Genomic DNA, 26,433 nt, shown 5'->3' with positions numbered 1-26,433 from the left:
ACCTCTTTAACTGCTGTGGCTCAATGCTATGGAATTCTGGGAACTGTAGTTCATTCTGGCACCTGACAGGTAAGGCTACATTTTTCACAAAACACCAATTCCCAGCATTCCATAGCATTGAGACACAGCAGTTAAAGTGGTGCCAAAGGTCCAAAACACACTGCAGAAATAATCCAGTTTGAGACCACTTTAATTGGACCAGATAGCCCTTGAGGTCTCTTCCAATTCTATGATTCTATAACTGCCCTGGCTGAGTGCTAGGGAATCCTGGGAACTGTAGTTCTGTGAGACATTTAACCTTCTCTGTCAGAGAGCTTTGGTGCTACAATATAGTACAATTCCCAGAATTCCATAGCACTGAGCCGGGGCAGTTACAGTGGTCTCAAACTAGTTCCGCAATCTTGGATCAAACTGAATTATTTCTGCACACACACACACACAAATAACTTTGGCAAAGGGGGATTCTGGGAGGTCCAGGTTTTTTTAAAGTTACTTTCTCAAACTTTCCGATTCTCTTTCTCCCAGGGATAGATTTCAAGAGGTCAAGGCAGATCTCAGCAAAATGGAAGGCACAAAACTGGGAGAAGATGGCATACCACCTCCTCCCTGCCAGGCAGGCCTGGACATGCCCAAGAGCCCAGCCCAAGCAATGGCTCCATGCCCGGCTACGTCTCAGGCATGCAAGCTGAGAGAGGGCCACCCGGGCCGTGCCACAAGGCGGCCATGTGGCTACATTGGCATTGAATGGGCAAGAAAGCCCGACTGGTTGCTACTTCCCTGGCACTCTAGCCACTGGGCATCACTGCCTTTGAAAGCAAGCCATGGGGAAGCGGAGGGGGAACCTCTCACCAGGCCTTTGGGAACTGAGGGTCATCTGGAGTATAGAAATGAAGCCATTTGATACCACTTTATGTACTGTAGCTCCATATTCTGGAATACTGGGACCCATTACTTGGGCGCTTCGGCAAACTACAGATCCCAGGATTCTGTTGGAGAGTTGGAGAGTCCAATGGCATTATTTCTATGGTGTAGAGGTACCCTAGGTGTCCATTCCTCTTGTTGTGCTCTTGTTGCATTCCTTTGTTTTCTGACTTATGGAAACACGATCATGGGGATTTCATGGCAGGGTTTGTTCAGAGGAGGTGTGCCGTTGCTTTCCCCTGAGGCTGAGAGTGTGTGACTTGCCCAAAGCCACCCAGTGGGTTTCATGGCTGAGCGGGTATTCGAACCCTGGTTTCCAGAGTCACAGCCCAATGCTTAAAGCACTATGCCATGCTGACTCTACAAGGCAAGCCTACCACAAGGTTTTCTTGGCCAGATTTGTTCAGAAGGGGGTTTGACAGTGTCTGCCTCTGAGGCTGAGAGAGTGTGCCTATGGTCACCCAGACAGAGGGTTTCCATGGCTGAAAGCGGTGATTTGAACCTTGGTCTCCACAGTTATAATCCAGCCCCCAAACCATTATGCCCCACTGGTTCTCCTGTCTCCCCTCCAGAGGAACCCAGGAGTCCAGCTGCCACATTCCTAGGCACTAAGTTCCAGCCCAAGCCCTGAGATGGTCGAAGCAAGCTCAGCCCTCTCCTCTTGCACTCTGCACATGCTCTCCCCCCTTGATTCCAACCTTGGGGGGAACTGCACAGGCGCCCCTTAGCAAGTGGAAAGAAAGAGGAGCGATGGGGGCCTTTCTCATGTTTCAGGACTTGGAAAAGTTCCTTGTTTTGGGAAAGCTCCTTCCCCTGCCTTGCCCTCTGCCTTTCTCCAGGGAACTTCTCAGGCATCCCTTCCCAAGAGGAAAGAAAGGAGAGATGAGGGTCCCTTTCCCCATGTTCCTTTTGGGGGGGAGGGAAGCTCCCTTGGCTCCTGCCCTAACCACTAGGCCCTGCTGCTGCCGCCCTTCCTTTGGGCTGGGGCTGGGGCTGCCCCTCCCCCACCGGAAGTGGCAGGAATTCCCAGGCGCCACGTGACCCTTTGGAATGCGGTGACGTCACCGGGGGGCTCCAAGCCTTGGCAAGAAAGTTTCTTGTTGGGGAAAAGGCAAGGAAGGCGCTGGCGAGCGAGAGAGCTGCCTTCGGAGCCCTGGGCTGGGAGAGCCGGACCCAGGTGAGGAGGGCGGGCAAAGGCCAGCCGGGCAAGGGGGCTGGGAAAGGGCCTTTGGGGCTTGTCAGTCTCCCCTCTCCTCATCTGGGCCAGGCTTTGGAGAAGCTACTTTCCCCTTCCCCTCCTCTCGCCATTTAGCTGGCATCCACACTGGAGAAATAACCCGGTTTGGCCCCGCTTTGACTCCTTTCTGGCTCAAGGCTGTGGAATTCTGGGAGTTGGAGTTTGTGCTGGGAACGGCAGGCCTAAAAAAGTAACTTTTCCCAGCTCTGAGGGGATACCTGGCCATGTTGGCATGTCTTACTGAACTTTCAGCCCCCAAAGGTCACTCTTCCAAGCTCTGCTAAGACTTCCCTTTTGCATTGGCTGAGGAAGCTGAGGATTCTGGGAACTGTAGGCCTCCCAAAAGTAACTCTCCCAAGCCCTGAGTGGAGGATGCCTGGCTGAAGAAGGGGGCAGTTCAGGGGACTCTCAGCCCCAATAGCCCTTTCCAAGCCCTGGGAGGAAAGGCCCTGGGCCAGGCCTTGCTGCCAGAAGAAGGAGCTGCAGGCTGGAAAAGGAGCTTCTCCAAGCTCTGCTCTAGATCCTATCAGGGCTTGGAGAAGTTACTTTTGTCACCCAGCCTCCCTTGTTGGGGCGACCCTGATGGCTGTCTCCAAGTCTGGCATCATCTGTTTGTTGCAACGTTTCAAATGAATTGTTTTTACCATTTGTGTGTGTGTATATATATATATATATATATATATTGCTAATCATTGCTAATTTAATGGTAGTTTATTCTGATTGATGGGAGGGATGGGCTTATAATGTTTTATATTGCCATTGTATTTTATTGGTTTGTTTTAATGTAAGATGCTTCGATCATTTGGAGGAGCAGGACATAAATAAATAAATATGATGGTGATGATGATGATTAATATTTATTTCTTACCCGCCTCTCCCCATTATTATTATTATTATTATTATTGAGGAAAGAATCCCACCTGAAACCTGGAAGTTCAGACCTTGCTGTCTCTGCCCAATTCTGGCATCCGCCGCCCTCCTGTTTATTTTAACTGTCAAAGTGGTTTTGCTTTTAAATGTTATACCTATATATTATCTATATATGTATATCTCTATATTATATCTATATATAATCATTTTGAATGGTTTTAAATTGTATTGTTTTAAATTCATGGTGCACCTACTAGAGGCTCTGCATTGGGAGAAAGGCGGGATAGAAGAGGATGATGATGATAATTATTATTATTATTATTATTATTATTATTTCTTATCCTCCTATTCCTGTGGATCAAGGCAGGGAACAACAACAATTAACAGATAAACGACACCAGTTAAAACACATCAGTTAATTTAAATGGAAAATGACAAATAACATATTAAAGCCCTGCAAAGCTGCTGCCTGCCAGAGTTGGTCCTAGACTAGATGTATCTCCATGGCATAAAGGCAGTTGTTTATTATTATTATTATTATTATTATTAAGATTTATTTATAAAGTGCTGTAGTTTTTCACAGCGCTGTACATACAATCAGTTTAAATAAAATAAAATAAAGACCTGCGAGTGGCATACACTCTACAAAGAACGATGGAGATTAATACATATATTAAATTAGTGTAGAAGCAATAAAAGAAACAATGCAGGTTAAAACAGCGTAGGCTAACAGTCATGTAAGGCCTGCAAACGCTTCCCTAAACAGGGTTGTCTTTTCCAATGTATCGGTCAAGCCTTTCTAATCCGGAATTGCGAACTATTCCGAAATATTCCCAAATTGTCCACAAGGGTGGCTGAGAGATTGTGGGGTTGGGGTGGCATGACTTCGAATCATGTCCAATCTATGGAAACCCTATTAGAGGGTTGTTGTTTTTTTGCTGTCCTCTGAGGCTGAGAGTGTGTGACTTGCCCAAGGTCCCAGTATTGCGTCATAAAAGGCACTGATTTTCAAGGATTTCCTCTGCCCCATCCCGGATTCGCCCCTTTTCACTTGCTGCCCCTCACTCCTGGAACCTTCTTCCCCCACGAGACACAAGAGCCATCACTTCTCTAACCAGCTTCAAAATGGAGCTGAAGACCATCCTGTTCAGAGAAGCGTTCCCAGGCATTGCATAATTGTCACTTGCTATTTGATGTTCTTTTGTTGTCTGTTTTATTGAATCACTTCCTGTATTGCTATGTATTTTATATGTATTATCCTACTAGAGAGGCCCCCTCCCCACCATCTTTCCCTTCTCCTTTTGTATCGTGTCTTTTTAGATTGTAAGCCCAAGGGCAGGGAACCATCCAATTAAAAAGATTGTATGTACAGCGCTGTGATTTACAGCACTTTATAAATAAAGCTTAATAATAATAATAATAATAATAATAATGACAATAAGGATACCTAAATCCCAGCAAAAATTGAGTGTGAGGACGTGGAAGGAGAAGGCGACTGGGAGCAGAGAATGCAATATGGGGGAAATCTCATTTTCTCTCTCTCCTGTATTTCTCCCAAAGTGGGTTACAAAAAAAGAATGCACATTGCACAGCGTATCCCAAGGCAAGATCTGTAATTTGCAGGCCTTGCGGCTTCAGGGCGTGTCGGAGAGGGGCTGCATTTTTCCATTGAAAGGAACTGAACCAGACTTCTCTGAGTCAGTCGGTCTCCGGATGTGTCGGGTTGCAGTGTCCATCGTCCTCAGCTATGGCTAGGGATGATGGGCATTGCAGCCTGACACATCTGGAGGCCTTCTGGTTCTGGAAGCTTAGTGCTAATTTATTGTAACAGTGATTGTTATCAAAGAATCAAGGTCCCTCCTTTTTGGAAGCCATTCTTTTCACATTATTATTATTATTATTATTATTATTATTATTATTATTATTGTCTATGTGTCTTCCTGGTTGTTGAAGGGTGCATCTGCAGTGTAGAGATAATGCAGCTTGAAGAAGAAAACAAAGATAAAATAGTGTTGTATTGATAAATGACAGATTGTAGTAAATTGATTAATAACAGTAAATATCCAAAAGGTAGAGTTTAGGGAGTCTTTTTATTTGTTCATTGTTTATTGATCTTTGTTTATTGTTTATTATTGTTGTTTATTTTTAAGTTCTTATTTAATAATAATAATAATAATATGTTTTATTTATAGACCGCTATTCCGCGATGATCATAGCGGTGTACAGTAAAATCGTTAATACAATAAAAATACAGTTAAAGGAGGGAGAAGTCTCATCCTTCAGGCAGTCCCTGATGTTGCTGGGTCTGCCTGATGGCTCCCTCTGAGGCCGAGATGACAGTTGAGGAGGGAGGGGCCTCTTCCTTCAGGCAGTCCCTGATGTTGCTGGTCTGCCTGATGGCTCCCTCTGAGGCCGAGATGACAGTTGAGGAGGGAGGGGCCTCTTCCTTCAGGCAGTCCCTGATGTTGCTGGGTCTGCCTGATGACTCCCTCTGAGGCCGAGATGACAGTTGAGGAGGGAGGGGCCTCTTCCTTCAGGCAGTCCCTGATGTTGCTGGGTCTGCCTGATGGCTCCCTCTGAGGCCGAGATGACAGTTGAGGAGGGAGGGGCCTCTTCCTTCAGACAGTCCCTGATGTTGCTGGTCTGCCTGATGGCTCCCTCTGAGGCCGAGATGACAGTTGAGGAGGGAGGGGCCTCTTCCTTCAGGCAGTCCAAGATGTTGCTGGGTCTGCCTGATGGCTCCCTCTGAGGCCAAGATGACAGTTGAGGAGGGAGGGGCCTCTTCCTTCAGGCAGTCCCTGATGTTACTGGGTCTGCCTGATGGCTCCCTCTGAGGCCGAGATGACAGTTGAGGAGGGAGGGGCCTCTTCCTTCAGGCAGTCCCTGATGTTGCTGGGTCTGCCTGATGGCTCCCTCTGAGGCCGAGATGACAGTTGAGGAGGGAGGGGCCTCTTCCTTCAGACAGTCCCTGATGTTGCTGGTCTGCCTGATGGCTCCCTCTGAGGCCGAGATGACAGTTGAGGAGGGAGGGGCCTCTTCCTTCAGGCAGTCCCTGATGTTGCTGGGTCTGCCTGATGACTCCCTCTGAGGCCGAGATGACAGTTGAGGAGGGAGGGGCCTCTTCCTTCAGGCAGTCCCTGATGTTGCTGGGTCTGCCTGATGGCTCCCTCTGAGGCCGAGATGACAGTTGAGGAGGGAGGGGCCTCTTCCTTCAGACAGTCCCTGATGTTGCTGGTCTGCCTGATGGCTCCCTCTGAGGCCGAGATGACAGTTGAGGAGGGAGGGGCCTCTTCCTTCAGGCAGTCCCTGATGTTGCTGGGTCTGCCTGATGGCTCCCTCTGAGGCCAAGATGACAGTTGAGGAGGGAGGGGCCTCTTCATTTATTTATTGTCACTTACTGTACAGTAGTGTTAAAGTCTAATAGTCTCTGTGTTTAAGAAAAGTTTTTTAAAATAAATAAATAAAGGAAATAAAGTGATGCAGTTTGACACTATTTAAGTGCTGTAGCTCCATCCTGTGGGAACCTGGGATTTATAGTTTTACAAGATCTTTAACTTTCCTTGCCAAAGGGTGCTGGTGCCTCGTTGTTTGTTGTGATTGTTGTTCCTTCAGGTCGTTTCTGACTTACGGTGACACTACTAAGCCAAACCTATCATGGGTTTTTCTTGGCAAGGTTTGTTCAGAGCAGGCTTGCCATCGGCGTCTTCTGAGGCTGAGAGAGTGTGACTTGCCCAAAGCCACCCAGCAGGTTTGCAGGTGGAGTGGGGATTCGAACCCTGGTCTTCAGAGTCAAGAGTCCAGCACTTAAACCATTACACTATGCTGGCTTCATGCCAGGGACTAACTAAACTACAAATCCCAGGTTTCTACCAGATGAAGCCATGTCAGTTAAAGTGGTGTCAAACTGGATTATTTCTGCAGTGCAGATGCACCTAAACTGAAGGTTCCCTAGGCATGGCTGAATCCATGGCCTTTTCAATCTTGAACTGCTACACTGCAAATCTGTTTTCATTTTTTACTTTGGAAGGAATGAGAGGTGGGAACTTGGCTATATATGGATATATACAGTGTGTATATATGTGTGTGTGTGTGTATAGTTTTGCAGGGCAGGTAATTTTGCTACTGCCACTATCCCTTCAGTAGGAGAATGGAAATTCACAGTTTTGGAGATCCTCTCTCCCTTCTTTTTTCATTTTTAAGGAAAGTGGAAAGTATTTTTACAATCACAGGTAATTTTCTCTTGACAGGGTTGCACATACATTCGATTTCCTAAGAGAAGTGCATTGCCTCTACCTGTCCCTTGGCCCATAGTGGGCCTGGCTTTATAAAGAAAGACTGAAAGGTGGCATTTCTTCAGCAATTTTATTAAGTAATTTCAGTTATTCAGCTCTGGTGCCACAACAAACTATCATCCCCAGAATTCCATAGCATTGAGACATGGTGGTTAAAGTGGTGTCAGATTGGATTATTTCTGCAACCCAAGAAGGTTCTGATCTTGCAGGCAGAAAGTGAACCCAGGAGTCCAGGTTCTTTCTAGCTGTCAGTGGCCTAAATCCCAGTTTGGCAGTTCCCAATTAGAGTAAACTCATTGAGTCAATGGGATGGACACAATTATTGACTGACCAAGTCCATCTTCTTTCAGTGGCGCTAGTTTAGCTTATACAGAAATTATATTTAGGAGTGGGAATTGTGTGACTCTGAACGTCTTTGGACTGCAGCTCCCAGCAGCCTTAGCTGCTCTGTGTCCCAATATCCCCAGAATGCTCTTTATCTTGCAAGCTTCTAAGATCTGCAATTCTTTACAATGTGATATTCCTGTTTTTCCCGTCAGCTTCCCTCGGGATGTCCGGCCCCACTTGGCTTCCCCCAAAACAAGTTGGCATCCCGGGACAGCCGGGCATCACCGTCTCTGCCCCCACAGTCTGCAAACCCCAGAAGAGCTTCGCTTCGGTTCCCGCCTTGCCAAAACCCCTGTATGGGTCTCAGGAGGCAAATGGGACGATGAACTCAACCGGAGCTTCCCCGCGCTACCAGCCTCAAGTGCCAGGTAAAGCTGGTTTGGTGCTGCTTAGAGGAACTGGACTCTCCGTAAGGATTGCAGCGGGCAAATCTGTGCATTGGGATAGATGAGGGGTTAAAGGGAATAGGATGGATGGGTTGGTATGGCAGGACAGTTAGGGACAATGCTGGGACCTGGGATCCTAAGCATACCATACAATCATGCTGAGGGATATAGCAAATGCCTAGAGAAAACATACTTTTTCCAATATAGGTCTGTGTAATGGGACAGATAAGGACAATGCCAGGACTGGAGACTATGAGCATACCATAGAATCATACTGGAGAACCTAGAAAATGCCTAGGACCAATATGCCTATATTGGTGTGTATAATGGGAAAGTTAGGGACAATGCCGGGACCAGAGATTTCGAACATACCATAGAATTGTGCTGGAGGACCTAGAAAATGCCTGGAGAGAGCGTATTTTTTGCAAATGTTGGTCTGTATAACGGAAAAGTTAGGGGCAATGCCGGGACCAGAAATTTTAAACTTATCTACAGTGGGACAGTGAGGGACAATGCCGGAACTGGAGATTTTGAGCATACCATAAAAATGTGCCGGAGGACCTAGAAAATGTCTAGAGAGAGTATATTCTTTTCAAAAATGGAGAAGTGAAACAGTGAATTTATAACATAAATAAATAAAAGAAAAGATATAAAATACAATATGTTTAATAATTTTGTGCATGAAACAAAAGTTTGTGTACATTGAACCATTAGAAAGCAAAGCTGTCACTGTCTTAGCCCCCATGAAAAATGTTTTCGGTTTTGGAATATTTTGGATTTCATAATTCTGGATAAGTAGGCTGACCATATTTCCTTGAAACAAAAATGGGACTATTGGGATGGCAAAAACGGGACAGGGTTCTGCAATAGTCCATATTCATGAAAAAGTAAGACAATAAAAGCTTTATTACTTGAACATACTGAGGTAGCAATTATTATTCAGTGACAGTACTCAAACAACAAATTAAGTAGATGTCGAGGGGGGACTGGATTTCACCACAATCATACAATGATTATTTCTCCAAGAAAGTAATCTTGCACAGAAATTTTTGGTCCTTCAGCACCTTATCATAAAACTTCTCACACTCCATGCCACGTCGTGTGTGTCTTTCAGGCTCGGATTTGACCCTCTCTTCTTCTCTTTCCTTCTCCATGCCAGGGCCTTCTTCTTTTCTCCAGGATCCCTCGCCTGAGCATCATTACTCACCCGCAGACGAATCTTGGGCTGGTGTTTCTCACGCTGGCTATCCCCTGCAGGTAAGTTGACCAGGTGTGTGTATTTGTGCAGACCTGGCTGGAGTGGAGCAGTACATTGAGCCCCACATCCATTGGGGTTAGGGGTTAGTGGGAAAAACGCAAACAAAAAAACCCCACACTTTTTTCATCTCTAGGAATATCTAGGTCCTCTTGTGCAACTCTGTGGTCAACAGTGTTCTCTCTAGGAATTTCTTGGTCCACTAGCACAACTCTGTGGTCCACATTGACCACAGAATTGTGCTGGAGGACCTACTAATGGCCAGAGAAGTCGAAGGTTTCATGGCCGGCATCCATAGTTTTTTGTGGGTTTTTCGGTCTATGTGGCCATGTTCTATGAGAGTTTATTCCTGACGTTTCGCCAGCATTTGTGTCTGGCATCTGAAACGTCAGGAATAAAGTCTCATAGAACATAGCCACATAGACCGAAAAACCCACAAAAAACTATTAAAAAGGCCAGAGAAGTGTTTCTCTACGACTCTCTGGATCTTCTATGGTCAGCCTCCAGCAGACTCTATGGTCAGCCTCCAGGAGAGTCGTGCTGCGGGACCTAGAGAGAACATATTAATCAAATCTGGGAATAATCAGATCTGCAAAAGTCAAAATTGTGAATGCAGAGGGTCGACTATATTTTGGTTTGTGAAGGGACAAGAGGCAGCATGTGAAAACATGCAGTATAATTTTGAAGTGCTTGCCCTGGGTGTGAATTTGAGCATGGTCAGAGCGGGGAAAAGCTTCCAGCCAGTGCTGGCCATACTGGGCTAGATGGAACCAGCATCTGACTTGGTCTAGGGCTGAATCCCATTTTTCAAATGTTTTTCTTCCTGGCTTCTTTCTTCCTGCTGCCTTTTTGCCTTACCCTCCATCTTCCACCTTCTCTCTCATCAGAGCGGGGGGCCCCTGGATCATGGCCCTCCCCACTCCTCCAACATCGACGTCCAGATCGATTCACTGACCAGCATGTTGGCCGACATGGAGAGCGCCAGGAACCGCCGAGGGGAGCGGCCGGTAAGAGAGCCCAGCGGGGGTCCCAGGTGGGACTCAGGAAGGTGGCCTCCTGGGCACTGTCCTTCTCAGAATCCCCCAGCCAACCTACTAAAGGGAGGATTCTGGGAACTGGTCAGGGAAGATTCGGGGAGTTTGGGCCAGAGAGGTTTCTTTGAGCTTTCTAGACAATGCTCAGGGAGACTTCGGGATGTTTTTCTAAGCAATGTTCAGAGGATTCTCAGAATTTTGATCAGAGATTATTAAGGGAGACTTTCTGGGAGCTGGTCAGGAAGGATTCTGGGAGTTTTTCTAGGTGATGGTCAGAAAGGATTGTGGGAGCTTTCTGGGAGATGATCAGAGAAGTTCTGGGAGTTTTTCTAGAACTTTGTGTCCAAAATCCTAACATTTCCAAGCTCTGCTTTGGTGCTAGGGGTACCGGGAGGGGTTTTTGGTGTGTTCCTGTCCCTTTTCCCATTCCTGGTGGCTGAGCTGCCTTTGATTCCTCTTCTGCAGAATTTCGAGTCCACTCCATATCCTCTGGCCCATTCGCAGCCCAGTGGCGCCAAACCAACATCAGCCTACAAACCCGTTCCAACCTTCTCTCCTGCCAAGCCTTCCGCCTTGGCCGCCAACAACAATAGCTATGCCAAGAGTGTGCCTTACGGGAGCAACCAGTCCTCTCAGCCCCCATCCTACCCGGCCGTGCCTTCCTCTTATATCACTTCCATTCCGGGTGATGCCTACAGTGCCAACTACCACCGGGCAACCGGGGTGCCCAAACCATACCCCCAACCGATACCAGCATCTTATGCCACAGCCTCTTCTCCTGCCGGCCCCCCGGTCAACATCCAGGTGAAGGTGGCCCAACCGGTATTGGGCTACAACCAGCCCCGACGCCGTCCAGAGGTTGCTTATGGTCCGCCATCTCCTCGGCCGGGCTACGGGGCAAAACCTCCCCCTCAGTACACCTCAGAGCCAGGGGTCAGGACCCGATCCCACGAGGTGGAGCCATGGTATCCGGAGCCCCCATCTTACGGCAGGCGGCTGGGCGAGGGGGAGTTTTATCCTGGTCTTGGAGGGCACCCCAGGATGGGGGCACCTCAACCCGGACCATACCAGACTGGGTTGGGCAAACCAGTGAAGGAAGAGTTGGCGGTCGCCTCCCAGATGCCCTCGAGTGGTGGAGGGATGAGGTACCAGCACCAGGTAAAAAAATGGCTGAAAGAGGGGAACTGGGAAGGGAAGGAGGGTAGCTGAATTCTGGGGTGCTTGGGGGGGGGGTGATGGAAAAGGAGAGGGTTCTGGCCCCAGAGGAAGGGTCCCAAAGGGTCTGAGTCCCTTGGAAAAGTTATCTTATAAAGCCCTAAATGGCTTGGGCCCAGGGTACTTGAGGACTGCCTCTCCCCATATAATCCGCCCCACACTCTCAGATCAGCCGGGAAGCAATTGTTGAGGGTTCCTAAGTCGAAGTACACCTTGACTGCACAGAGGGCGTTTTCCAACTTGGCCCCGCAGCTCTGGAACTCCCTTCCCAGCGAGCTCCGCTCTTGCCTCCCTTGACCTGTTTAGGAAGAAGCTCAAGACCTATCTCTTCCAACAGGCTTTCCCCCATGTGTCGTGATATCTGCTCTCTCCCCATCATATAAGTTGTCTTCCAGCTAGTTTTGTTTTGGTTTTTATTCTCTGTAATTTTATGGTGTTTTTAACTCTAGAGTGTTTTTATGATGTGTATATACTGTTTGTTCAAATTGTATAATGTTTTATACCTTTGTTGTAACCCGCTTTGATCTCCTTTGGAAAAGCGGGCTATAAATAAACATTATTATTATTATTATTATTATTATTATTATTATCTTTCAGGAGGGTAGAGTTTGGGATGGGTGGGTATGTTGGCAGGGTGGATTCTGTCATTCTAAAAAAGTCACTTTCATAAACTGTAGAGGGCAATGTGAAAAATTTCTAGTATTTCCTATAACGAAGGGGTCTTTAAGAGCATCGAGTCCAACCTTTTGCTCACTGCTGAAAATTTGTAGGTCTGATGTGTAAAATTCTGAAATATTGATATAGTCACTTCTCTATTTTCTATTGCTTGGGTTTTCAGCCAGCTTGGAACCTTTATTGGAAATGATCTTTTGGGAGGGGTGTTGAGTGCGCTCTGGGATACGTAGCTTTGTAATCTAATGTATTTTGAAATATTTAAGGTTTTTTTTTTAATCCAGTGTTTTAAAAATGGGAGATCTAAGGGCTTAGAGCAGTGATGGCGAACCTATGGCATGCGTGCCAGAGGTGGTACTCAGAGCCCTCACTGTGGGCACACATGCTGTCGCCCTAGCACAGAGTTTGATAGAGTTTCTTACTAGAAAGCCAGAAGGATGTGGCACTTTGCAATAAATAAGTGGGGTCTGGGTTGGAGTTTGGGCACTCAGTCTGTAAAAGGTTCTCCATCACTGGCTTAGAGGTTGGGAACACTTGAGGGGCAACCCCCAAAAAGGATTAATACCATATTCCATAGTTGTAGTAGCTGTCATAGTAGTAATAGCTTACAAATCCAAACAGAAGGTAGAGAACAGGGATGGAGGGATTGTGGGAGTTGTATCTAAAAACATCCTCAGACCTCAAAATTTCCCAAGCCTGGGTAAAAAGAAAAAAAAAACTGGATACAAATAAAATTGAGGATATTTCCCCTCTTTCCCTTCCTGTTTCTTCTCCCTCTCCCACGGCTCCAGGTGCCTCCAAGCCGCCCTGAAGAGGAGCTGGACCGTCTCACAAAGAAATTGGTCTACGATATGAACAATCCGCCATCTGGGGAGTATTTCGGTGAGTGTCTTGGGAAGTTTGTGCTGCCACAAAATGGTGCCAGCTTCTACGCAGTCGGAGATGGAGAAGGGTCAGGCAGCCATCTTGAGGGCAGGACACATGCAAGGGGAGGTGAGTGGAGGGCTGCGGTGTTGACCCATTGCTTTCCAGAAGGCATCTGGTGAGCAACATGGACCGACTTTGGTCCACAGGCCACATTTTCCCCAAACCTGCCAAAGGGCACATGATAGTAATGCCTTTTCTGACCCCTGAAGATAGATAGATGTCATTATTTCAATAACTACAGTTTGCCCTTCAGATTTGTGGTTTTGATTTTTGCAGATTTGATTATTTGCAGTTTTGATTAATATGTTTTTAGGTCCTCCAGCACAACTCTACCAGAGGTTGACCATAGAGCTGTGCTGGAGAACCTAGAAGTTCCTAGAGAAAACCCTTCTCTATGCATTTGTAGGTTCTCCAGCATGACTCTTTGATCAGCTTCTGGCAGATGTTGGCCACAGAGTTGCTCTGGAGGACCTGGAGATTCCTAGAGAGGTGTTCTCTCAGGTAAAAAGAATATTTTTTTATTTGCAGTTACTCCACATTCACGGGGGTCCTTCACCCCTAACCCCAGTAAATGTGGAGGGACCGCTTTAGGTAATGTAATGTAATATTCCACTTTTCTGCCAGCGTGGGACCCAAGGTGGCTCACAGTGTAAGCAAAATAATTGCTTTTTAAGACAAAGAAAATACTCATTTCTGTCTGTCTTTCTCAATCCTTGCAGGCCGCTGCTCCCAATGTGGGGAGAACGTGGTCGGCGATGGCACAGGCTGCGTTGCCATGGACCAGGTCTTCCATGTGGAGTGCTTCACTTGTGCCACATGCCGCTGCCGTCTCCGTGGACAGCCCTTCTACGCCATCGACCGCCGCTCCTACTGTGAATCCTGCTACATTGTGAGTTGCAAGGGCTGGGGAAAGGGTCTCATTGTCTCAGGTGTCCGAGGATATTAGAGATAGGTCAGAGCAGGGGGGTCAAGTGGCCAGAATTCCCCATTCAATCATCCCAGGGCTGCTGTTGGTTCCACTGGAAAGTGTTAAGTTCCCCCTAAAATCCTAGGTTCACAGTTTAGGTGTATTCCTAAAGTCAGCCCTGAGCCAGGATTTCTGCTGCGCTCAGGAATGCATAGGAGAGACACCAGTACATAAAGGTTTCAGTGTTGGACTGGGAATGCATCCTCACTGCAGAAATAATGCAGTTTTGACATCACTTTAACTGTCATGGGTCAATGCTATGGAATTCTGGGAAGTGCAGTTCCCAGAATTGAAATGCACTTCCACAAATTCCACAACATTGACCCACGGCAGCTAAAGTGGTGTCAAACCAGATTATTTCTGCAGTGCGGATGCAGCCTACGACTCCAGGAGACCAGGGTTTTGACAAATGAGGAAAATCCAAGATATAGCTAGTTTTTACATATCAAAATCTGGCAAGCCAGAGCATGAGAAAATTACTTTGAGGGGACTACAACTTCCGTAATCCCCATTCATTAAAAAGGCGGGAGACCCTAGTAATTGAAAATACTCATCAAACATCTTGATTAAACCAAATTTCCTTTCAGCATGCTAGTTGCTAAAAAAATATCTGGGAAGTCAGTGCCCCCTGGTGTTTTGGAGTGGACACTGCAAATGGATAGGGAGAAATAATGGTTTTGAGGGCACTCCATCACACCTTGGAAAAGTTACTTTTTTGGATCGCAGCTCCCAAAATTCTCCAATCACTATGGACAGCCAGTGTTTGGAAAATTGACTTTTTTAGATTGCAGCTCCCACAAACAGTGGGATTCTTGGAGCTGCAATCCAAAAAAAGGTCACTTTCCCAAGCTCTGGATTTTGGTTTGCTTATTTTTAAACTTCTCTTTATCCTGGAGAAATGGCACTCCAAAATGGAGCACTGAGGGCCACATTTGTTCCACAGGCCAAGTTTTTTCCATCTGTGCCAAAGGCACGTGATGGTAATGCCTTTTCTGATTGCTGAAGATAGTCAGATAGATGTCATTAACTGAATAACTACAGTTGGTCCTTCACATTTGTGGCTTTGACTTTTGCAGGGACAAGATCCTTTTTTCTTTCTTTAAACTGCAGATTCCTTTTCTGGACTTCAGCTCTGTGCAGTTAGCCCTGGAAGCAGCAGTCCAGAAACGGTAGCCTTTTCCATACCCTGGATTTCACCTGGCCTTCCCTTCCTCTGTCGCAATAGGTGACCCTGGAGAAATGTTCAATGTGCTCCAAGCCGATCATGGACCGGATCCTGAGGGCAATGGGGAAGGCGTACCACCCGCAGTGCTTCACTTGTGTCGTTTGCCACCGGTGCTTGGATGGAGTCCCTTTCACTGTAGATGCCACCAGCCAAATCCATTGCATTGAAGATTTCCACCGGTAAGGGGGAAAAAAATCTCTGTGCTGAATAGTATTGATTTTGCAGAGAGAGAAACAGAGGGCACCTTTAGAGCACAGCTCTAAAGCCACCAGATCTTGTCTGATCTTGGAAGATAAGCAGGGTCAGCCGTGGTTGATACTTAGATGGGATACCATCAATGAATACCTGATGCTGTAGGGTATATCTTTCAGAGGAAGGATGTGGCAAAACCACCTCTGAGGATTCCTTGCCTAAGAAAACCCTATTTTAAAAAATCACCTTAAATCGACAGACGAATTGAAGGCACTCACACACATTATAATTATATTTATATCCTGCCCTTTTCCCACTTTGATTCTCACTTTGGGTTGTTGTTTTCCAAAATGTTGTGTTTTCTTCCCTCCGTAGGAAGTTTGCTCCCCGGTGTTCGGTCTGTGGAAATGCCATCATGCCAGAACCCGGGCAAGAAGAGACGGTGAGGATTGTTGCCCTGGATCGCAGTTTTCACATCGGTTGCTATAAGTGTGAGGTGAGAAAGGAGAGTCTGCTTCTTTTTTTAGTTTCACTCCCCCCCTTTTTTTCCCCTTTTCTTTACAGTTTCCCACCCTAAAAGCTCAAATTGCGGGTCTTAAAGCTTAGCTGGCTTTAGCCAGAGTTTCAAGATAAAAGAGGATGGCCCCACACACCCCTGAAATGTGCCCCTTGGGGCCATCTCTGAACAACATTCACTCATGCTGAATGATGTTCCCTATCCGAAATCTGAATTATTCCAAAAATGTCCACGTGAGTGGCTGAGAGAGTGACACCTTTGTTTTCTCATGGTCTGTTGTACACAAACTTTGTTTCATGCACAAAATCATTTAAAAAAATATTACGTATAAAATTACCTCCAGGCAATGCATATAAGATGTATGCGAAGCATAAATCTCTTGTTTAGATTTGGGTCTTATCTCCAAGTGATCTCATTATGTATGTGCAAATATTCCAAACTGAAAAAATCCAAAATCCAGAACACTTCTGGTCCTAAGCATTTGGATAAGGGAGACTCAATGAAAAAACTCACCCAGCCACCCCTTTTAGTGCCGGATTGGGGCTGCGGCAACAACATCCCGTGGCCCTTATCTAGCTTTTTCGTGGCATAAAAAGGAGCCACCACAGAAAGGGTGCAATAGCTACTGGTGTCACGGCTTTTTGGCACTCCTTTGGCGCTGCGTCATCTGGATGCAGCACCAGAAGAGTGCCGTGATGTTGCCCACCGTGTGGTGTAGCGCACAGCATCATGCTGGAATGGGATGGAGTCAGGGCATGTGCCAAACCCCCACTCCACCCCAATGCCTGTCTTTGATGCCAGCCTGTCAAGGCTCATAGTCAAAATGGCTACTGAGACACTTCTCTCCCCTCTTCTCCCTGGCAAAAATACTTTTTAAAAAAGCATTTTCAAGCCATGGATAGTTGAATCCGTGGATTAAAAAAAATCTGTGGATATGGAAGGGAATGAGGCTGGATTTTAAAACTGGAAGAATGCGGGGGGCTGGGAATGTTGTTCCATGGATCCAGCCTAGTTGTGGGTTTCATTGCTTCTTCTTCCCCCCAACCCAGGAGTGTGGTCTTCTCCTCTCCTCCGAAGGGGAAGGTCGGGGCTGCTATCCTCTGGATGGCCATATTCTCTGCAAGAGCTGCAGCGCGCAACGGATCCAAGAGCTCTCCTCCAAGATCACCACGGACTGCTGAAAACTGCTGATGTGACGGGAGGAAGAAGGCTGACATATTTGGCTCCTGCCTCCCCATCTCTCTCTGGCGTTGGGGAAGGAGAGGCTGACCTGCCCCTGGTTTTCAGCACCCCCTGCTCTTCTCTCTCGACACCTCTTTTTCTGCCCAGCCAACTTCATAAGAGATTCATTTTGTATATTATTTCGTTGTTGTCATTGTTGTTTGTTCTGATCTTGTAATCACCAAACCTGCCCCTGTGCGTGAGTGTCGACGTGAGATGTGTGAATGGGAGGGTCAGGTGGCAAGGTTTCTAGTAAAGTGAGCATCGCCTCTTGAACCTGTAACCCATCCCTTTTCATCCCCCACACATAGTGTCTTCTCCCAGCATGAGGAAATAATGGCAGAGCATCTTATGGGAGAGATTCCTGTGGGGTTTTTTGTACTACAGTTCCCAGAATCCTGCTGCTGGGAGGGATTCTGGGAGCTGTGGTAGGAAAAAAGTAACTTTCCTAGATCATTTGCAGTCTGTGAAGGCTGGCTAGCTAAACCTGCATTGAGTTTAGCTAAGCTAGCATTGATCTTAGCTAAGCCAGCTAGCTAAGCCACCATTGAGCCACCATTGATTAAGGCTAACTAGCTAAGACAGGAGGGTTTCTCACTTATCCAAATATTATCGTGTAAGGGTTGATGATGAAAACTGCTCCCTAAGCTGTTGATGAGGGGATTCTGGGCGTTGTAGTCCAAACAAAAGAGACCTTTTCCTCAAGTTTTGGGTATAGCGTCCCTTGAACCACACTCCTGAGTTTTTTGGAGGCAGAGCAGAGAATTGGTGCTGTATCCTGGTCCTGTTTTACTCCCCTCCCCACACATAACTGAGGTATCCCTGACCCCCAGACCCATAAGCTGGACTTAGCTGGTTGGTTGGGGGCTTTTTGCTGTTCCCCCACCCACTCCATACACTGAGTGATTGCAAAGGGAGAGCCCAGACTCTTGGGCCCCGTTGCCATCTCCTTACTGTTCTTGTGCCTTTTAATAAAAACAGTTCCCCAAATGGCCATTCTTTTATGGGCTGGGTGGTTATTGTTATTTTTACATATTGAAACACCACCACTCTGAGGTCTGGCTCAGGATGGTGGTTACACACCTGTGTGGGTCCTGTGTCAAAATTTTAAATAAAGATGTGTCAAATTTCACTCTCTGTCTACTGCTTTTTTGGGTTGGTGGGCTGTACCTTTCACACTTGCTTGGTTCTGGTCCATTAGCAGAAGTTAGGAACAGAGTTCATGGTTTCTTGGCTCACTATGGCAGGCATAAGTTTCACTAGACCTGCAGAATGATCATCCTTTCCCCAAACATAACAGTCGTATCCAGCTGATAATGGCATAAGTGGAGTTGTGGTTGGGATTATTGTTGATCATTAGCTGAATATGAGCCAGCAGTGTGATGCTGCAGCAAAGAAGACAAATGCTATTTTAGCCCGTATTAACAGAACCATAGTTCCCAAGAAAAAGGAAGTCATAGTTCTGCTATATTCTGTGCTACTCAGCCCTCATCCAGAGGCCTGCATTCAATTCTGGGTAGCTCATTTTAAGAAAGATATAGATAAATTGGAGCAGGTTCAGAAAAAGACAAGATATTTTTTTCGTCCTGTTTGATTTTTAACATCTTTGCCTGATGAAGATGCCAGGGGAGCTTCGAAAGCTTGCAAAAAGTATTTGGTGCATTTTTGTTACCCAAAAAGGGTATCACTGTTTTGTGGATTTTGGATAGAAAACGCTGCTATCTATGCCAAACAACCACATGGAAATTTTGTGCAGAATAAGTCCCATATTGTGAAAAGTCTTTGAAGACCCAGTGGTTCCCAAAGACCTTCTCCTCGCTGTGGGAAGGAAATTACTATTGAAATTTGCAATAGAATCCTAGTATGTGTTGTTTTACCAAGCCTTTCATTTTCTCTGCGCAAGAGGGCCAGTGCATTGCAAAGCTACAGATCCCAGGATTCTGTAGGATGAAGCTGTGGCAATTAAAGTGGTGTCAAACTGCATTATTTCTACAGTGCAGATGCACCCACAGTTGCCAAATGGGAAATGTTCAGAGGATGGTTTCTTTGGGAGGGATTTGCTAACCCCCCTCTCCTGACACCCTGATCCCCCCCCACCACTGTATTTTTTTGATCTAGGGCCCTGGTGAGACCTGGGTTCGACTCCCCACTCAGCCATGGAACCCCTTTGGGTGATCTTGGTCACACACTCTCAGCCCTAGAAAAACCCCATGATAAGTTTTAGAGTCATCATAAGTCACATACCAGCAAAAATTCTTTGTACGACCCTCTGCTGGTTTCCTTTTAATTCAATGTTTTTTCCCCTTTCTTATTAGCTGTCTAGGCAAGTCACCATCCACTTCACTGGCTGCTCTCTGGGGGTCCCCTCAACTCCCACCCCAATTTCTCCACCTCCCCATTGGCTGAATCCTCTCCTCCCCACCTTTTTGCACCCCCCCAAAAGCCCAGCACCCTAAGGTGCTTGCTGTCTTCCATTGACTCCCATCATTTCCTTTGCCAGCTGGAGAAAACCAAGAAGGTGTAGAGTACAGAGTTGGGACCACCGGCTTCCTTTCAGGTGTGCCCCAAAAAGTCTCACAGTCCCCCATTGCCAGGATGAAGTCCCTTCGGCTTTGCCTGCTGCTCTTGGCAGTCAGATTGATTCCTGGCATTCCTGTTCCAGCTGACCCCATGGATCTCCAGATTCCTGAAAGGAAGGTAAGATTTTGGGGATTTTTTGGGGGGTCTTTTTTGGAAGTAGGGGGGCAATCTGGAAAATCAGGGTTTTTTTGAGATCATCTCACACCAGCTTTTTAAACAACCCACCCCACTAGGATACTTTGGAATGAATAAAACCAACCGCTACCCATTGTGGATGCTGCATGGTCACCAGATTTTGGTACACCGACTCTGCTTTACTATAGCTGCCAGAATCCCGCAGCAGTCTCAGCAACAACAATGTGGCTCCCTTATTCCTTTTTGTCAAAACCAGAGCTTTGGCAAACTGACCCTTTGGCAAGCTGGCTGGGAGCTTTTGCGATTTTATGTAAGGGACATCACTTTGCTACACTATTGTATTTAATGGGACCAGAGCATCCACGGATTTTGGTACCCAAGTGAGGTCCTGGAACAAAAAACCCAGTGGATGCCAAGAGCCACTCTCCACTCTGTGTGTGTACCATGTATGTGTGTGTGTACATGTGTATGCGTACACACATGCACACACATACAGAGTATATATAAATTCCAAAAAGCAAACCTTGATTTTGCCATTTTCACTACCCTACTGTATTTAGTATTCATGGGACCCAAGCATCCATGAATTTTGGTATCCATGGAGGATCCTGGAACCAAATTCCAGCAGATAACAAGGGCTAATAATAATAATAATAATAATAATAATAATAATACACCATTGTATTTAATGGGACTCGAGCATCCACAGATTTTGGTAGCCACGGGGGATTCTGGAACCAACCCCCAGCAGATACCAAGATCCCACTGTAGTAGGAAGACTGTAAAGTGAATGGTTCATTTGTCTAGATAATTTTTTTGTGTGAGAGGAACAACAGTGTCTCTTCTTTTACACCCTGTTTCCCCATGTCTTTATTTGAAATGCTCAACAGATGGTAACCCCAATTTACTAAGTTTAGCAAAGTTTTGTTGTTGCATGCCTCCTCAAGTACTTTCGGACTTATGGAGACCCCAAGGCGACGTTCTCTTGGGGTTTTCTTGGCAGCAAGTGATTGTTCAGAAGGGGTTTGCCATTGCCTCTCTCTGAGGCTGAGTGTCTGACTTGCCTTCGCTCACCCAGCGGGTTTCCATAGCCAAGCGGGGATTCAAATCTCGGTCTCCAGAGACGTAGAGGTGAATTGACACTGTAGAAACAATGCAGTTTGACACCACTTTAACTGCCATAGTGCCATGCTAAAGAATCCTGTCATTTTGTGAAGGGTTGGCACTCTGCCAAGGCTGAAGTCATTGTAGAGCTACAAATTCCAAGGATTCCATAGGATGGAGCAACAGCACTTTAAAGTGGTGTCAAATTGCATTATTTCTACAGTATAGATGCATCTGTAAGCCAATGCTCAAACCATTGCACTGTGCAGACTCTCTTGGCAAAGTTACTGATCAGGAAAGTTGCTGGGGGACTACAACTCCCATAATCTGCCAGCCAGCTATGCTATGCTATGGCATGCTATACTGGCTGGGGGATTATGGGAGTTGTAGTCTCCCAAATGTAATATTTCAATGCTCGGACTGATCAGCTTTTGCTATGTATACAAACCAGCTGTATCTTGAATTTTCTTTTATTTGATGAAACCTGCTTTGAATCTCTTCCTTCGAAAACAGGACTTCTCTGGACACCTCGTTTTGAGAGCAATTTTGGGACCCCACCGAACCCCACCAGCCGGACCCCACCGCTCTTTCCACCCTCCGATTCCTTGGGAACCCCCTCGGGAACGCAAAGCCGGCTGCAAGACCTTCTTCTGGAAAACCTTGACCTCTTGCTAGCCTACCCCAAAGGGATGGCACACAACACTCTTTGGATGCTGTGATCTGCAACTAGACCTCCCCAGTTCATCCTCACCAGAGACACCTAATATGGCCTTGAGTGCAAACCTTCCCTATATGTTCTCCTCTTTCCCCACAGAAAATGTTTAACTTTTGCTTCTGACAAGTGCCGGCAGATTTGGAACTTAGCTTGGCATTGTAATGTCTGGATGGGGGCAATAAAACGCAATCTGTTTGCATTAACCTGCTGTTTTTCAGAGTGGGGTTTTCTTTGCTATTTCGGAAAAGGTTTCACTCCTGAAGACTCAGTATCCATTCATTGGTACATATTTGTACAATTGGGCTTCCATAGCCATGGATTTTTTCTTATCCAGATTCAAGCATTCATGAATTGAAAATATTCCAAAAAATATAAATTCCAAAAAAGCAAATCTTGATTTTGCCCTTTTGTATCAGGGACACCATTTCACTGTGCCACTCTATATCATGGGTCTTGAGCATCCACAGATTTTGGTATCCACAGGGGGCCCCTAGAACCAAACCTCAGCAGATACCAAGAGTCCACTGTAAATGGATACAGTGGTCCCTTGGTATCCGCTCGGCTTTAGTTCCAGGATCCCACCCCGTGGATACAAAAATCCATGGATGCTCAATTCCCATTAAATGCAGCAACATAAGGAAATGGTGTCTCTCATATAAAATGACAAAAATCAAGGTTTGCTTTTTGGAATTTATATTTTAAAGAATATTTTCAATCCATGGATGCTTGAATCCATGGATAAAAAAAAATCTGTGGATATTGAGTACTGATTGTATTTATAATTAACTATAGAGCAATACTCCAGTTAATAAAGCCACTGTGTTCCTGGGCATGACGTTTTAGCAAACAATTTGGTGCCAGGGGCAGAAATAACATGGAAAGCAGTGGCATAACTTGGGGCATGTGAGGGATGTGGACAGCACTGTGTGATGCCTCAGAGGAGGGGATGACACCCCAGTTAGGCCCTCCTCTCACCTATTCCACCTTCTCCATGCCTGGAGAAAGCCGAGGCACCAGAGAAGGAGGGACGAGTATTCAGCCCATCCACTTTCTCTGATACCACGGCTGTCTCAGATGAAGGAGCCAAGGCACTGGAGAAAGGATGAGTGTACATCCCTTGGCTTTTGATGCCAAGGCTGTCTCAAAGGAGCTCAGGTACTGGAGAAGGAGGGACAAATGTGCACCCCTTTGGCCTTCTCCAATGCCAAGGCTCTCTTGGGTGGAATATTGTGTCCAGTTCTGGGCACCACAATTAAAAAAGGACATTGAGAAACTGGAGCGTGTCCAAAGGAGAGTAACTAAAATGGTGAAGGGTCTGGAAACCATGAAGCCCTATGAGAAGAGACTTAGGGAGCTGGGGATGTTTAGCCTGGAGAAGAGAAGGTTAAGAGGTGATATGATAGCCCTGTTTAAATATTTGAAGGGATGTCATATTGAGGAGGGAGCAAGCTTGTTTTCTGCTGCTCCAGAGACTAGGACCTGGAAAAATGGATGCAAACTGCAGGAAAAGAGATTCCACCTAACTGACAGTAAGGGCTGTTCGACAGTGGAACAAACTCCCTCAGAGTGTAGTGGCGTCTCCTTCCTTGGAGGTCTTCAAGCAGAGGCTGGATGGCCATCTGTCGGGGATGCTTTGATTGTGATTTCTTGCATGGCAGGGGGTTGGACTGGATGGCCCTTGTGGTCTCTTCCAACTCTACGATTCTATGATCCTATGATTCTATGAAGGAGCCAAGGCAATGAAGGAGGGATGAATGTACACCTCTGCCACTTCCTCTGATGCCATGGCTGTCTGGGATGAAACAGCCAAGGCACTGGAGAAAGAGGGATGAATGTGCACCCATTCCGTCTTCAATGCCATGGCTGTTTCAGATGAAGGAGCCAAGGCACCAGAGAAGGAGGGACGAATGTGCATCCCTTCCATCTTCTCCAATGCCACGGCTGTTTTGGATGTAGCCAAGGCACTGGAGAAGGAGGGCCAAATGTGCACCCTTCTGCCTTCTCCGATGCCAAGGCTGTCTCGGATGAAGGAGCCAAGGTACCAGAGGAGGAGGACCAGTGTATGCTCCTTCCATCCTTTTCCACTGCCTTGCTTGCCCAGCTGGGCCCTAGCAGCCTTGGGAGGGCATTTGGGTGGGTGGCAGGAGGGTAGCCATTTGAGCAAGTGTAGCAGCTGGAAAGGAGGGGGTTAGGGAAGGTAATTGCCACAGTTGTCCAGCAGCCATTTCCAGGCTGTGCATTGATCATGTATTCCTGCATGGCAGAGGGTTGGATTAGATGGTCCCTCAGGCTTTTCCAGTGGTCTATGGTCCAGGCTTCTGCACCGGGTGACACCAACATGAGAGACGCCACTGACAGGAAGCAGAAGGTTAGTTGGCTGCAGGGTGGGAAAAAAGAGCAGGTCAACATCTTTCTGCAAACTTTTTATTCAAAACTAACAATATGCATGTAGGTAATAAAAACTAACAGGTCAGCTAAGCATTGCATAAGGAAACAAAAACATTTTGAAACTTCCAAGGACCACTTGAAACATTTATTCCAAAATCTATCTATGGACGATTTTCATTTTCTTTCACCAGCCTCCATTTTGATTACGATGTCCATTTTGATGCCCAAACTTTATAGCCTTTTTGCTTTTTTAACATGGGGGAGAACAGATGGTTAGGCTGGTTTGCCTGTTCTCCCCTGTTTCTTTCTCTTTGCTCTTTGTGCATGCTCCGGACTGGAAGGGATTCTGGAGGCAGCTGCTCTTTATCTTGCCTGTTGTAGGCAGGCAACAACAACAAGTTTATTGATTAGTCAGCTGACCATATCAATGGAATACAAAATACAGTTACAAAATACAATATATAAAATACAAGTTAAAAAAACAAGAGAAAAACATCAAAATATCCGCATACATACCGAGGTAGAACTGGATCACACTTAAAACTCATATAGGAGGTGAATACAAATACAGACTAAATAAAAGCAAATTTAATAAAATGGGATACAAAATAAAACAGTCTAAAATAAAAATGGCTAAAACAGAGTGGGAGATAACAATAAAAATGTTTAAATGAACTTATCACCATGACATGGAGCCCCGTTTTGTATAATAAACTGATCTCTCAAGCGAGCAGCATTAACTACGCATTTAGCTACACATGATCGCAATGTGTGAATGTTCTCTCCAGAGAATAGATAAGACAATTTTGCGGTAAGATCCCAGTAGGTCACTCTATCCAAAAATGGTTGTAAAAAGTGTGATCTCTCCTTATCATAAAGACAACAGTCAAACGGATATGTGGAGTATCCTCAATAGCTGGGGCTCCACAAATACATATTCTTTCATGATAAAGTATTTTTTGAAACTGTCCTATTCTCACCATTGAATTCAATTGCCAGGTGAAGGCTGTTCTCTGGCTCTGTGTTAAATGCAACTCAAGATAATTTTCTAGGCCAAATACAATTTTAGTTTTAGCTAGGCAGGCATACACAACACAGCGAGACACACATGATACTGTATCTCCTTTGCCTTCAGCTAGCCAATCACAATGCAGTTATGGATTGCTAGAGAAGATCTAGAAAAGCAACCTTTTATTTATTTATTTGGACTACAGCTCCCAGAATTCCCAGCCAGGGCAGAGAATTCCGGGGCTTCTGGGAATTGTAGGTTTTTTTTTAAAAGGTTGCTTTCCCATGCAACATGTGAATAAACTTTCATATGTATTTATCCAAACTCAAATTCAGCAAAGAGGGCAGGAAAATAAGGCGTTGAGGCCTCTTCTGCAAAATGTTTCCCCATGGAAGGAAATGGGGATTTTTTGCCCCCCAGCCTTCTATGAATCCAAACTGGGTACGTGGCTTTTCTGTTTGTAGAAGGATGTGGAAGAAAAGAGATCAGACAATGGGAGTATAAAAAAGCAAACTCTTTTCTCATACCCTCCAACGTTTCACAGATGAAAACTGGGACATATGCGGTGAATTAACATCAGTGTGGTCAAAGACAGCAAAAGTTATTAATGAGGAAGAACAGAGAAGATAGGAGAAGCTGCAGCAGGTTGCTTTTGCCTGAGCCGACTGGAAGGACAAATTCCTCCTTCTCTCCTCCATGTTGAGTTCAACGGGGGCAAAATACTGCAATGGACACAAACTCAGGAGAAAGGGGAAAGTGGGAGGATTAAAGAGAAAAGTGGACATTTCAAAAGCAGCTGGAAAAAAGGATTAAGCAGGGCTGTCCCTGACAAACTGGAAGTTTTGGAAGGTATATTTTCTTTCATTCTGGCTCATGCAGTGTGAGCTCAAGATGCAATTCAACTGCTTTGTAAGGCACTTTTTCAGGCTAACCGCTCAAAAATATACATCTTATTCTATTTGCTTAGGACTTACAACCTTTAGTAAAGCCTTACTCATAATTTCCCTTTCCCAAAACTTGCACAATCCCTTCTGGTATGACTAGTTTCCCTCCCCTAAAAACCAAAGCAAAATATTCTGGCGGGCGGTGTAGCCACACTGCAGAAAAAAGCAGTTTAACACCACTTTAACTGCTATTACTCCACTCTACAGAACCATGGGATTTGTAGTTTGCAGACACCAAGC

The 26,433-nt window shown here is 46.0% G+C and overlaps 1 protein-coding gene across 3 annotated transcripts; it reads left to right on the top strand.

Moving 5' to 3' along the window:
* Positions 1–2,018: 2,018 nt before the first annotated feature.
* Positions 2,019–18,450, top strand: LOC149304324 (thyroid receptor-interacting protein 6-like). Of its 3 annotated transcripts, none has more exons than XM_089479837.1 (10): positions 2,019–2,098; positions 7,860–8,075; positions 9,253–9,350; positions 10,236–10,355; positions 10,848–11,540; positions 13,061–13,151; positions 13,916–14,085; positions 15,389–15,567; positions 15,956–16,076; positions 17,147–18,450. In XM_089479837.1, exons 2-10 carry the CDS (start codon positions 7,871–7,873, stop codon positions 17,276–17,278), a joined length of 1,809 nt encoding a protein of 602 aa, XP_089335963.1. In that variant the 5' UTR covers positions 2,019–2,098; positions 7,860–7,870; the 3' UTR covers positions 17,279–18,450. The 3 variants fall into 3 exon arrangements, with proteins under 3 accessions (XP_089335963.1, XP_089335965.1, XP_089335964.1); XM_089479838.1 differs by lacking the exon at positions 2,019–2,098 and adding an exon at positions 2,405–2,419; XM_089479839.1 differs by lacking the exon at positions 10,848–11,540.
* The last annotated feature ends 7,983 nt before the right edge of the window (positions 18,451–26,433 follow it).

This window comes from Sceloporus occidentalis, unplaced genomic scaffold, assembly GCF_023333645.1.
Source record: "Sceloporus occidentalis isolate IW3139 unplaced genomic scaffold, rSceOcc1.0.p SCAF_14, whole genome shotgun sequence".
Lineage (NCBI taxonomy): Eukaryota > Metazoa > Chordata > Lepidosauria > Squamata > Phrynosomatidae > Sceloporus > Sceloporus occidentalis.
The sequence above is the reverse complement of the archived record's forward strand: the minus strand, read 5'-3'. Positions and strand labels throughout refer to the sequence as shown.